The sequence below is a fragment of the Hippocampus comes genome, unplaced genomic scaffold, assembly GCF_001891065.2.
Source record: "Hippocampus comes isolate QL1 unplaced genomic scaffold, H_comes_QL1_v1.1 scaffold176, whole genome shotgun sequence".
Lineage (NCBI taxonomy): Eukaryota > Metazoa > Chordata > Actinopteri > Syngnathiformes > Syngnathidae > Hippocampus > Hippocampus comes.
In genome coordinates, this window is record NW_017805826.1 from 2,439,354 (window position 1) to 2,451,918 (window position 12,565).

The 12,565-nt window shown below is 39.0% G+C and overlaps 1 protein-coding gene across 1 annotated transcript in view; it reads right to left on the bottom strand.

The window, feature by feature from the left end:
• scaf8 (SR-related CTD-associated factor 8) overlaps window positions 1-12,565 on the bottom strand; it is a 29,102-nt gene extending 16,537 nt beyond the window's left edge. Inside the window, exons 1-2 of the mRNA XM_019887115.1 lie at window positions 12,419-12,565; window positions 9,930-10,013 (exon numbers count right to left, since the gene is read on the bottom strand). Coding sequence (XP_019742674.1) covers window positions 9,930-10,013; window positions 12,419-12,448 — 114 coding nt within the window. The 5' untranslated portion in view covers window positions 12,449-12,565. The remainder of the gene's footprint in view (window positions 1-9,929; window positions 10,014-12,418) is intronic.

Here is a 12,565-nt window from a genome sequence, read left to right on the forward strand (position 1 = left end):
TATATATATAGATTTTTTTAAGCAGTTTTAGTTGTAATATTTTTTTGTTTTGGTATTCTTCTAAACAAAAAAAGGACAGATAAGAAAACCGTTAAGGCACCGGATCAATAAGCAGCATCGTTAATAGTTGTAGCATAGTTAAAATTTTATCAATACCCATCCACACAAATGTGACAGAATATGACACACATTCAATTATGAGTGACACAAACACATTGAGAGAAGGATTAACATTCTTATAACCTCATTAAGTGAATGTGGTGCACTACGTAATGCATTGCAGGAACAAAGTGGCTTTACTATCATTGTAGACATGAACATTAGATATGACGCAGCGATAAATTGCACTTGCATCATAATCGAGATGTGATCAAACATGATTTGCTCATAGCAAAAGCTGTGACCGAAATGTTCATGAAGATGCGGAGCAGCGAGAAAGGAATGGGGGGTGGGCAGGCAACACCCACATCCGACGATGAAGTAAAAAAAAAAAACAAACACTTTCATCCCATTCACAAGTTTAGCCATTTATATGTTAATATTGTGTTTAAAGTAAAGAAATGGGTGGGTGATTAGTACGGAAGGTGGAACTCATGTTAGTGATACACCGGGCGGGCAAAGAGTTCTGCTGTAGCAGGACAACGCAGGAGTCTGACAGTTCAAATTTTTCATTGTAAATGCTTTCAGTCCTTCAATGAGTATGTTCCAAACAGTGAATAGCGGGCACTTGAGCTGGGTGATGTGATGATATATATATTGTGAAACCAATGTCTTGTCAGTTTTCTACTATCGTATGTATCATCATTTGACATCTGCAGCATACTGCTTGACTTGATGGGCAAAAGCTCCTACTTATCCATCTTATTTATACCACACTGCTGGCATCAGGTGGCAAACTGAACAATACAAGTAAGTAAATAATAAAACATAGTCATCGTAGATAACAAACATATGTTGCAAAATTAATTCTCAGTCAATGAAAATTAATAAATAAGGTGGGTGAATGTGAGTAACAACTACTACTGCATTGTGAAAGAATAAAATAACAACAAAAAAAAACCTATATTTTGAAGAACTATTTACAAACGATATGCCATCAAACTATACAAGCATAGCAGTTTTTCTTTTGAGCTACATTTAAACATAAAGTATAGAAAAACTGACAATCACTCAGACGTTTTTCTGATAACTGAACGGTGGAGACTGTCCCAAAAGGTTCACTGGGCTGCTTTTGTCACCTGCAGTCGGCAGAATCGAAGCGAGACGCTGGAGCAGCTTGCGATAATAACTTTATCAAAGAGTTTCTGCCGGGTCCGAGTGCCTGTTAAACACGTTGCGATATTTTATTGCAGTGAGTGTACTGTAGAGCTGGACAATTAATCGCAATCTGAATCGTGATTTTCGATCTTGGCTTCTCTCAATCTTTAAACATTATAATTTAAGAAAAAACGATTCATGTGCAGAATGGAGCGGTGTGTTTACAAGTTCCTGACGTGAATGCGCCATGATGCGTTCTAAGCGTGGGGCGTATGTAATTCTACTGTCCCTTAGAGTCCTTTAGGATGTTTAGAGACTGTTTACTGTAGAAGTAAACACACAACAAAAGGATATGCACATATTGTGTATTGAAATACAAAACACGCTTGATTTTTGAAACATCGCGAGCATTAATGCTAATGCCAAAAGAGCAGGGGTGTCAAACTCATTTTTGTCGCGGGCCACATTTTAGTTACCGTTTCCCTTTGAGGGCCAGGATGACTGAAACCATATCAAGAAAACAACAATAACATTATATTCAACCATTGTTTCATTAACTGTAATGAGGGGTTTGGTAACAAGAAAATGCAGACAGTATGTCGTTGATTTATTACAGATGAAAATTTGAAATTTTGGTGCACGTTTTAGCAAGTACCATGGAAGTTGTCATCTTTGATTTGAACACTGAAATGTACTGAAAATGTTGAATGAAAATCATATGCCACAACATTTTTTTTCATCCAAAAAAATTGAAGCTCTGTAATGTGCGTATCTTCAAAGACATTAAATATGTTGGAAGATAAGTGCTGAAAACATTGGCAAAGACTGCGATCAATTCAGTACAAAATTGCAGAGATTTAGCTGTTTTTCACCCTCTCAGTTGTCATGATTTTTTTGGAGTGGGGCTAGATGGGGACGGACGGGATGATGCAAACAAGGAAAAGCATTAGTTGCCCCTACCCATATACTGGATAAGTGCCCTCATTTCGTCTATGGCGATTACGTGCAAATGCATTTCCTTAATAATAACATGGCCCATTTCTCCTGCAACAACATGCAGTGAGCCATTAAGCTATGCCCACAACCTGAAAAAAATTAAATTTAAGCGTTATTTACCCATACAGTTATGTTTTATATTATTTGAGCTACAATGTCTCTGTCGCGTCCGTGCATGAGGAGTGCACGTAGCAAATAGCGGCAAAAAAGGGTAGCACCGCCAAGATGTTGTCGCTAACTACACTCAAATGTGGCTCAGAGTTTTTTAAACTGTTTAGCTCCATTGGCTAAAAGATTTCATGACCCAGCACCAACCCTGATTTACCCAGTAACTATCTCAACAAACAGAAGTATCGTTTGTTGTTTTGTTTTTTTTAATGCCACTGATGTAATGATGATGACAAAATAGAAAATAAGTAGAAACAAACCTCGGTTTTCGAACGTCTGTGTTATCGACCAAATCGGATTTCGACCAGAAAATCTGAGATTTTTACAACTCGGATTACGACGGAAAACCGGTTTTCGACCAAACTGAGCAAACCCAAAATCGGCTTCCTTACACGAGGAAGTGACGCTTCCTCGTGTAACGTTCATTGTGAGCAGACGTGTTTGCTTTGATTTACGCAAATCTGACTGTTTTTTTTTTTTTTGTTGGTGTTATTTCTGCATCGTGTATTAGCCCCTAATCATCGGCTAATTAAATAGTTTCGGATTTCGAACAAATCGCTTTTCGAACTGCCTTCTGAAACGGATTATGGTTGAAAACCGAGGTATGACTATACATCCTTTTTAAATGCAATTATCATTCAGTTCTCAAGGATTTGCATTGAAATGTAAAACAATGAATTATCTTGGATCAATAAATAAAAAAATTAATCAAAAGTAAAAAGACTGCCATTGTTATTTTTTTTAACAAAAATATTCAACAATTATGAACACAACACATAGACCACATACTGTACAGTACTACCTGTAGTGGCAGGCTAAAATGATATGTCTTATTTTCTTTTCCTATTTTTTAAATTCTGTCAGGAAAATTACAGCAGGACTGCATGTAGGAGTGTTTTATTGAATATGTTCAATATTAATGCTCCAAAGATGAAATCACTCTGAATTATTGACTTAGCAGGGACCTTTTGACGTTGCACATTGTACCCATACATGCGCACACCTATTTTTGAATAAATGCAGGACCCCAAACATTTTAGTGCTCATGGTCATTTTCATGTGAGAACATTTTCAAGGACCAAAATAAAAACAAAGGATTGAAAATATCTCTCGCCATAGCTACATGTTCCATCGCAATATTAGCAATCCCTCACAGAGTTCAATCAGCGGGGGTTGCAGATGCGTAAAAATAAATAATTAAATAAATACATGAATAAAAAACATTCTCCAATAGATTTTTTAAAACTAACATTTCTGAAACATATATGACCTGGCAAAATATTTTTAATACATTAAATATGTTGGAAGATCAGTGTAGAACATTTTCAGAGACTGTCAACAAACTATAGGGTGTAGAAAAAAAAAGTACGTAGTGTGTTTCCGGTAACCAGACCGACCGAGAATTTCTACGTCGAAAAAAAACTTTACGGTCGGCATTTTTTTCAAACAACCCTCTACATTTTTGTGTAGAGGGTTTACATCGGTGCAAACTCTCGCGATATTCACGTTCTGCGCGTGTGTCGTTTGCCCTGTGGTCTGTCAACAAAATTGAATCATGGCGGCGGCCGCGATCTCCGACGACAGTTCAAACTGTGTTTTCTGTGTTACAGTCGCATGCTCGCACCGTAATGTTTAGAAAATAGCATCCATTGATGTATCGAAAAAAATTCAGCTAACTATTTGATGAACACCACGGGCCGAGTAAAAACAGAGGGCGGAGGAGGACGGCGGAGGAGGACGGCGGGCGCGCCCCGGCCCCCAGAGTCCGGAGCGGGGAGAAAACTAAATAGGTGACGTCGGCGGCGGGTTCAATGTCTTCTTGTTTTATGTTTTATGGTTATTTTGTTTAAATTTTTGATGGGGAAAAAAAAAAGATTAAAAAAAAAAAAAAAAAAAACCTTTGTCCGACCTACCGACCCTATGCTGAAATTTCATGTTACCGGAAACACACTATCTTTTTTGTTTGGCCCAGTGTACAACTTTTTGATCTTGTCAGTTGCCTGGATTTTTTTGGGCAGGATTAAAATGCAGGTGAGCTGAGACAACCAAGGAACAACACGAGTTGCCCCTCCTCGAGTATAGAACTACACAGCGCCCTTATTTCAGCTGTGGCAATTCGGGGGATTGCCATTTCTTTATTGACTGCGCTTACATGCAGTCAATAACCCTTTCAAAACCTGAATATTGGCAGTATTCAGGTTTTAAAAGGCCATTAAACTGTTTCACTTTATTTTCTCTCTCTATGGCGAAAATGACGTAGTGTGTACAGTATACAGACACAAAAATATATTTGTGTCTATATAATTCCGTGCGTCTGGCAGGGAACACACCAGAAATACACAAGTAGAGGTAAACAAAAACGGTGACATTTTATTACTGTGATGAGCGACATGAATATAATGTGCTTTTTGACAGCAGCAAGTAAGAAGCGGAAATAACGATGAATTGCGTCACGATGTTGGCCATATGTCGAGGCTTGGATCGGTATATCATAATGGATCACAATTACCATCTATATGGGAGTAACGTAGTCTGTACACGCATGTAAAAAGGTTCTTCCAAATGTTTCAAAAACCGGCATTTTGACTTTAAGCCGAATACCGATTGCATGTAAACGTAGTCATTGATAGTAACTTAGCCTAATGCTAAAACACCTTCAAACAATACTGTACAACCTGAAAAACATTTAAGTGTTAAGGGTTTTGTGTTATATGGGTTGTAATTTCTACTGTGACCCCCCGCGTTAGCAAAACAGTGGTGAAACATAAACAAGTGACATTGTGGCTAACTACACTCAAGTGAATTTTAGAATGTTCAGCCACATTGGCGAAGAGATTTCATTACCTACTGCCAACCCTGGATTCTGATTCATCACAGGGCGAAGGAACGTGACTGTCAAAAAACGAGTCCCCCTGAAAGCCATTTGGTCCACATAACATTTGGTGTTTGATTAACAATACAATGTATGGAATAGATCAAGAAGAAAATATTTAAGTGAATATTTCAGTGGACCCAAAGGGCACAAGGCTCAAGCAAGGACTGGCAGACGGCACCTAAGTACTCTTATTCTATTTTTAAATGAATTACTAATCATGACATTTTGGTCAGTTATTGTAATTAAGATTCCATCCATTGCCCAAAAGAAGCACCACCTGAGGTTTTCATTTATGCAGGAGGACATTGTTTCACCTGCCAAATACAAATTCTTCAAAAAAAACATTAAAGGTTGAAATATTAGTCACCCATCTCACTGCTTTCTCACTTACTTCAAAGCCTAGATTAATGAAATTCTTCAAACCAATCAAACATCAGTCTAAGATCACCACAATATGCTGCTAGATATAGATAGATAGATAGATAGATAGATAGATAGATAGATAGATAGATAGATAGATAGATAGATAGATAGATAGATAGATAGATCTTGTAAATTCTGACAGAGCAGGCACAAAATTCAAACAAGGCTCCAGTTCAGACAGAGCAGTCATTGAGCATGCATTGGAGTTTGATATATTTACAAGACTATGAACTCAACTCAAACTAGGCGGAAATCAGAATCAGAATATTTGGCTTCAAACCATCCATCCATCCATTTTCCAAACCGCTTATCCTCACATGGATCGCGGAGGGTGCTGGAGCCTATCCCAGCCGTCTTCGGGCAGTAGGCAGGGGACACCCTGAATCGGTTGCCAGCCAATCGCAGGGGCCCCCGAATCAAACAACCAAGTCACACAACCATCCACGCTCACATTCACACCTAGGGACAATTTTGAGTGTTCAATCAGCCTGCCATGCATGTTTTTGGAATGTGGGAGGAAACCGGAGTACCCGGAGAAAACCCACGCGGGCCCAGGGAGAACATGCAAACTCCACACAGGGAGGCCGGAGCTGGAATTGAACCCGATACCTCTGCACTGTGAAGTCGACGCGCTAACCACTGGACCACTGGGCTGCTGGCTTCAAACCATTTTAAGTAATAAAAACAAAATGGGGTCATACTGTATCTTTGATCAACTTCATAATCCAGCACAAGAAACACTGCCACACTATGAGTATTCCAAAGTTTAATTCACTATTGTTTTTTTCCCCCCATAACAGTTTAAAGCACAAACTAAGAAAAGTCACAAGCCACAATACAGATTCACGCGAGCAGTACTTGCAGTAATTGATCTTGAATGACCAAATCAACGTGTAAAATAAATGCAGTGCTCTAAGAGCATGAACACCATAATGTATTATTGTGGCCATGGGTGTAGAGTTGTGAGAAATGTGTGCACAGTATAAGGATGCCCACACAACATCGATGTTTGACAACCAGTATTTTCCCACTTTGAGCACAATGCATTCCCAACAGTGTTTTCAGTCAATAGTCTTTTTTACACCGGAGAAATGCATCAGCACCCAGGCCACACACACAAATTCTCCCAAGCACCGCTATTGAGCACTGGCTGACAAATCAAGAGGTAGATAGAACCAACTGAGGCATCTTCCTTGTGAAACAACCCATACTCCTACCTAAGCTGGTTAGGGATTCTCTTATCTCTTTGTAACTCTCTCCACCCCATCCTCCAGTGCTTTTGGGGGAGCTGGGAGAGCTGCTGAGGGAAGGGGAAACGAGTGTTATTCATCAGGTATGTAACACCACAGGCACAGTAGTTCGTTACGAACAAACAGGGCAGCAAACATTTGATGAGAATGTTCATGTAAAAAAAAGATGGCGGTGTCCTGTACTTTTTGGTGGAATAACTGTCTTACACTGCAACTGCATCCGTGAATGGATAAGTTAACAAAGCTCATAAAACAACTGTATGCATCGAAGTAAGGCTAAGGGGAAAGGCCAAGTCAACCTATGAAAAAATTGTCAAAACAACATTTTTTAGAAGTCTGCCTCAATCCTGTAATAAATCATTTTTAAACGCCCAGAATTTGCAACACCGGGAGGCATGTTTGTCCACTTTCTTGTTTACCACACGGACCATTGATGCTGACCGAAAATCTGTCAGCAGACTTCCACGGAGCAATAAAAAAAAATAATAATAATAAAATAAGATTGCCAAAGTTTGGGGTTGCAGACATTAACAAAGCTCATAAAACAACTGTAACAACCTATGAAAAAATTGTCAAAACAGCATTTTTTAGAAGTCTGCCTCAATCCTGTAATAAATCATTTTTAAACGCCCAGAATTTGCAACACCGGGAGGCATGTTTGTCCACTTTCTTGTTTACCACACGGACCATTGATGCTGACCGAAAATCTGTCAGCAGACTTCCACGGAGCAATAAAAAAAAATAATAATAATAAAATAAGATTGCCAAAGTTTGGGGTTGCAGAAAAGGGGGAACAAATAAAATTATGAGTTTGCGGAGCTCGGAGACAGGAACACATTTACGTGTGACTACAAGCTTGGCCGGCTGAAGCAAGCTACTACTCGTAAAATGTGTTTTATGTTTTATTCATTAGTATAAGATAACATATCCCAACATCGCCAGTTAGAACACTAAAACTCTATGATATAGCATAATAATTTGGTAACCCCGTCTAGATTCGGAGCAGGTACATTCTGAACTCAAACACAGTTCTTGTTGAGGAAAATGCCCATCTATGCTCACATGGCCTGAATAGGCAGATATGATATGGCCTATTCAGGCGATGTGCTTGCAGCGTTGTGGACACAGTTGTGTCTCTTTCAGGAGATGAGAACACACGCTCGCTTTGTATCGAAAATACATCACCCTTATGCTAATGTTAGCTAGTTATTTGCATTTGAGTTGACCCACCTTTTAATTGTTGGGCGCCTCAATTTTGGCAATAGACTTACAACTCATCAGATTATGACGACTGAAGTAAAGCGCACTGTGGGCTAAAGCTCAACGCTCATCAAACACGGGGCATTCCATTCAGTTGTACATGTTGCGCACCCTCATTTTGTAGCTGTTGCACTGAGGCGACTCTTCATTTAAATGAACATGATTATGGTATGACAACATTTCTACTCCTTAAAATTCATTGTACATTACTGGTAGCGATAATTGGTGCAACGCCAATCAGAAGGGTAGCTTACTCGCCGCCATGGACAAGATAATTAGTGTCTTATAAGAGCAGCGATACAATGCATTCAGCTGAGCTTAACTCATTCACTCCCAAGGTCCAGAATTGGCTGGTACTGAATGAGTTAATAGTCAGCTGTGGAGGCAGAGAAGCTCCGGGCACCATAGTCAGGCATGCTTGAAGGCAGTTTTACAGTGAGGCAGATGCCATGACATCATCACAAACATTTGTTGGCAAAGTTTAAATCTATTGCTTCCGTCGAATTCATCCCCCAATTAAGCTGCTATGAGAATATCTCAATTTTCTTGCACTGATAACACTGGAATGAAAAGCAAAGATATTAGCCCCATGTTACAATTCCCCAAATCAGGAATTTAAAAACAGATCACAAATATTTGAGAGAAAATGGCATTCTAACTATGGTACTTACGAGAGTACGTAAGCCTTGGCAGAGAGTCTTAAAATCTACAGAAAGATCCTCTTTAATGCAGGGGCAGTATATAACTCATCTTTAATTGAAAACTAAACAAACAAAACAAACACATTTTTGTCTTCGGAACTGTAGCCAGGCTGAAAAAATGCTATAGCGATATTGATCCACCTATTCCGATCAGTCTCAGCAGTGATGACACCGACACAATTAGAAACAAATCACTTCCTTCCATCAACTGGGACCAATGATCCACCCTTTTGTAATGCCCTCCTGATCCAAGTCATAGCACGTTTTTATTTTTAGAAAACGAGGCCCATCGAAAGCAAAAAAGATCGCAATCGTGTCAACAAAATGACAACAATTTTTTAAGAAGCCAGGCTTACTCAAATGCACTGTTTTAATCAGCAAAATCACTACTATGGTTCTCGTGCCACTTTGTCCCTCAGCCCAAATCTCATTTACTAGTGTTTCTAGAGAATAAAATAGAAAACCATGAAGTTGTTCATTATTAAGTTAAATGTGTTCTCCTCTCTTGTGTATTCATAATTGTTCTTCAACCACGCAATTTTTTTTTCAGCTTATCATTATACTCAAATAAGTTTCTGTAGGCTATCTGAACATCAAAATATTCAATAGCTGCAGCTACAATCTGCGCAGCTGTGCTTAATAGTCAGCTGTAGAACTAAGGGTGCTGCGGGTACCGTAGTCAGTCATGCTTGAAATTATTTTTAAATTATTCAGAATTACTTTTTAAAAAATGGCTCCGATCAGAGTACGGATGGCTGAGGCCTATCTTTTGATACCTCATTTGTGGGGTTGACAGGTGTGGGCTATATTTTGTCATGGTGGTGGGGATGGGGGGATAATAAAGACAGAGATGATGAGCAATTTTAATCTGGGCAATGCCAATATCTGCTGAGCAGCAGTACTTGCTCCGCAATAGACCCATAAATAATAATTAGTACCTGGTGTTAATACCATTTGTAATCTTTAGTCCAAAAAGTGCACCTAATGTCTCATACTTACTTTAATAGCCTTGATGCCTGACTTGGTGATTTGGGTCATCTTGGCCTTCGAGATGGGTGGCTTGTACTCATTCAACGAGTACAGCTGCAAAATCACAGGAGACAGAAAATGAGAATCAAGTTTCAAATATATCCTCCTAGTCTTCAAATTGTATTCCGACATCCCTCTGTGGTAGCTTTGTATTTTAAATGCAGTTGCAGTGCTGTGCTGCTATGGAGGTGCCATATCAACAGTAGTGCACAGATCAAATTGTCCCCCCCCCTCACTAATCGAGGCTATCCACATCCTGCTTTTCCCTCGCGAATGGAACAAACAGGTAAATATTGGCAGTTTTTTTTTTTTTGCATCCAAACATGCCGCGTTTATTAAAAATTTCCTTCATGTCAAAGTAACGTTTATGATTTTTAGCACCGCAGATATGGCAGGGAAACTGAGCCTTTTTTTTTTTTTTTGCCGCAGATATGGCAGGGAAACTCAGCCATTTTTTTTTTTTTAACAGAGACTTCCGAGTCCAAGTGAGAGACAAGGGAAATAATTTATGGTAGTAACAACGTGGAAATTTGGTCTGCAACTCTTTTGATAGTGAGGGTCGGAATGCAGGACAGGAAGGGTGACATAAAATTGTTTCCAATTAGGAGCACAACAACGCAAAGTCAAAGTGTACCTTTATTGAAATATCGAGGGTCGGAATGCAGGACAGGAAGGGCGACATAAAATTGTTTCCAATTAGGAGCACAACGCAAAGTCAAAGTGTACCTTTATTGAAATATTTTTTATTCCTCTTTCCATATTGTCTTTAAAAACACACAAGCCAAGCTAAATCAATTTACCAGGCTCAGGCATACTGAGGAAGATATTTAAGAATAAAAGAATAAGAATATTGAGAAAACCTTTATCCGTCTCACACTGGAGAAATTCCCAATTTACAGCAGCAAAGTTATGAAAGGAAGAAAGTAGAAGAACAAAAATTATAAGAGCTGCTGTAAAGGCAGCCACTCCTGCGGCGCCATCTTGAAGTCATAACATAATAACAAAATAATCCATCACAACACATAAGACACAGACCGTCATTCAATCTTAACCACTTTTCTGGGTACTCTTTTTTGTTTGAAGCAGTTATAGATGAAAGAGGAGAGGATCAAAGTGTCCTATTTATCAGATATTTAGGTTTTCTTAATTTCTTGAGTCAGAATTATATATTTTAACTCGATTTGAAACACTGATTTTTAGCCACATTAAATTGAAAACCGGTAATTTGGATGAGGTCTTGTTTTTTTCTTCATTCTATTGCATTTAATAGATTATCAGCAGATACTCAAAATCAGATGACTTGGACTCAGACTGGACTCAGGAGGAAAAAAAATATCATAGAATCTATGATTTGTTGTCTGTTTCTCAGTTGAGCAATATTTTCAATGATACCAGTCTTTTGAAAACAGGATAGACCTTGGATTCAACAACAAAAAGGTCACACCTAAAATCTCGACCCTTACTTTCTGAGCATGAAGACATTGGCCAGAGACGGATGAATTTTCACTGGTTTTAAAAAGTCACAACTTTTGCTGATGTAAATTGGGAATTTCTCAATTGTGAGACAAATAAAGGTTTTCTTATCTTTATTCGGAGCAAATAATACGCTTTTCCCTCCTTCTGCCCCCGTCTCAAATTTATCACTTTGTATAGTGTCTTTGGTAACCTTTATTGTGTTATTTTATTTGATTTATTTATTTTGAGGGAAAATGGCACTTTATCACTGAAATCATCTCTAAATGACCTGACTGACAATGCTGCAATCAATTCATCTTTTGACTTTTTACATATATTGCATACCTACTAGTCTTTTATTACTACTTGATGTGGAAGTCTTAACAAATATATATATATTTTTTTATTCCCAAGTCCTACTGGTATTCTCTTGGCCCAAGTGCTTTTGTACATTTCTGTCAACTCATAAAAAAAGCATATTGCATTGGGCTACAGAACTGAACGTGCACTGATCACGTTCAGATTTGTGGTTTCTACACCGTGACCATTCAAAGTTAAGAATGGCGAAAATTTGTGTTATTTTATTTTTAACTACTGAATGCAAAATAACTGATAGAACACCAAGAGGTACCGCGGTCATGTTTCCAATGTCAGTGATGCTAACGCTCCAAGATATCGCGCAACTCAGACGGGTTAGCTAACTTGTAGCGTGCTCACGTTAGCAGCGCGCCCGTTCTCATTCCACACTGCAGATAGTTGTAGTTACAATGTAATCACGTCGATCGATCATGAAGCAGCTAACGTGGCTATGACCAGATGAGTGCTTCCGTAAATAACCAGCGAGTCAACATGTTTGTGCGCAGTTCCGCGGCCTTGCGAGACAGTCCCGCTAACGTTAGTTTACATTAGCTTGGGCTAACTAGCTTTAACGTCGCCGCCGATAAAAAAGGGGGTACAGGATTTCCTCGTCGTGTTGATATCCACTGCAAGGATTTGTAACAAACCTCGTTGTTGAAGGCTTTGACGGCCTCCATGGTGGCGTGTTTGGACTCTCAGCAACTATCTACTCAGTAATCGGTTGGATACATGCATGCTCGATGTCTGGCGAGATGGAGGAGATTGCCAATATGGCGTACAAGCACCGGAGGCCA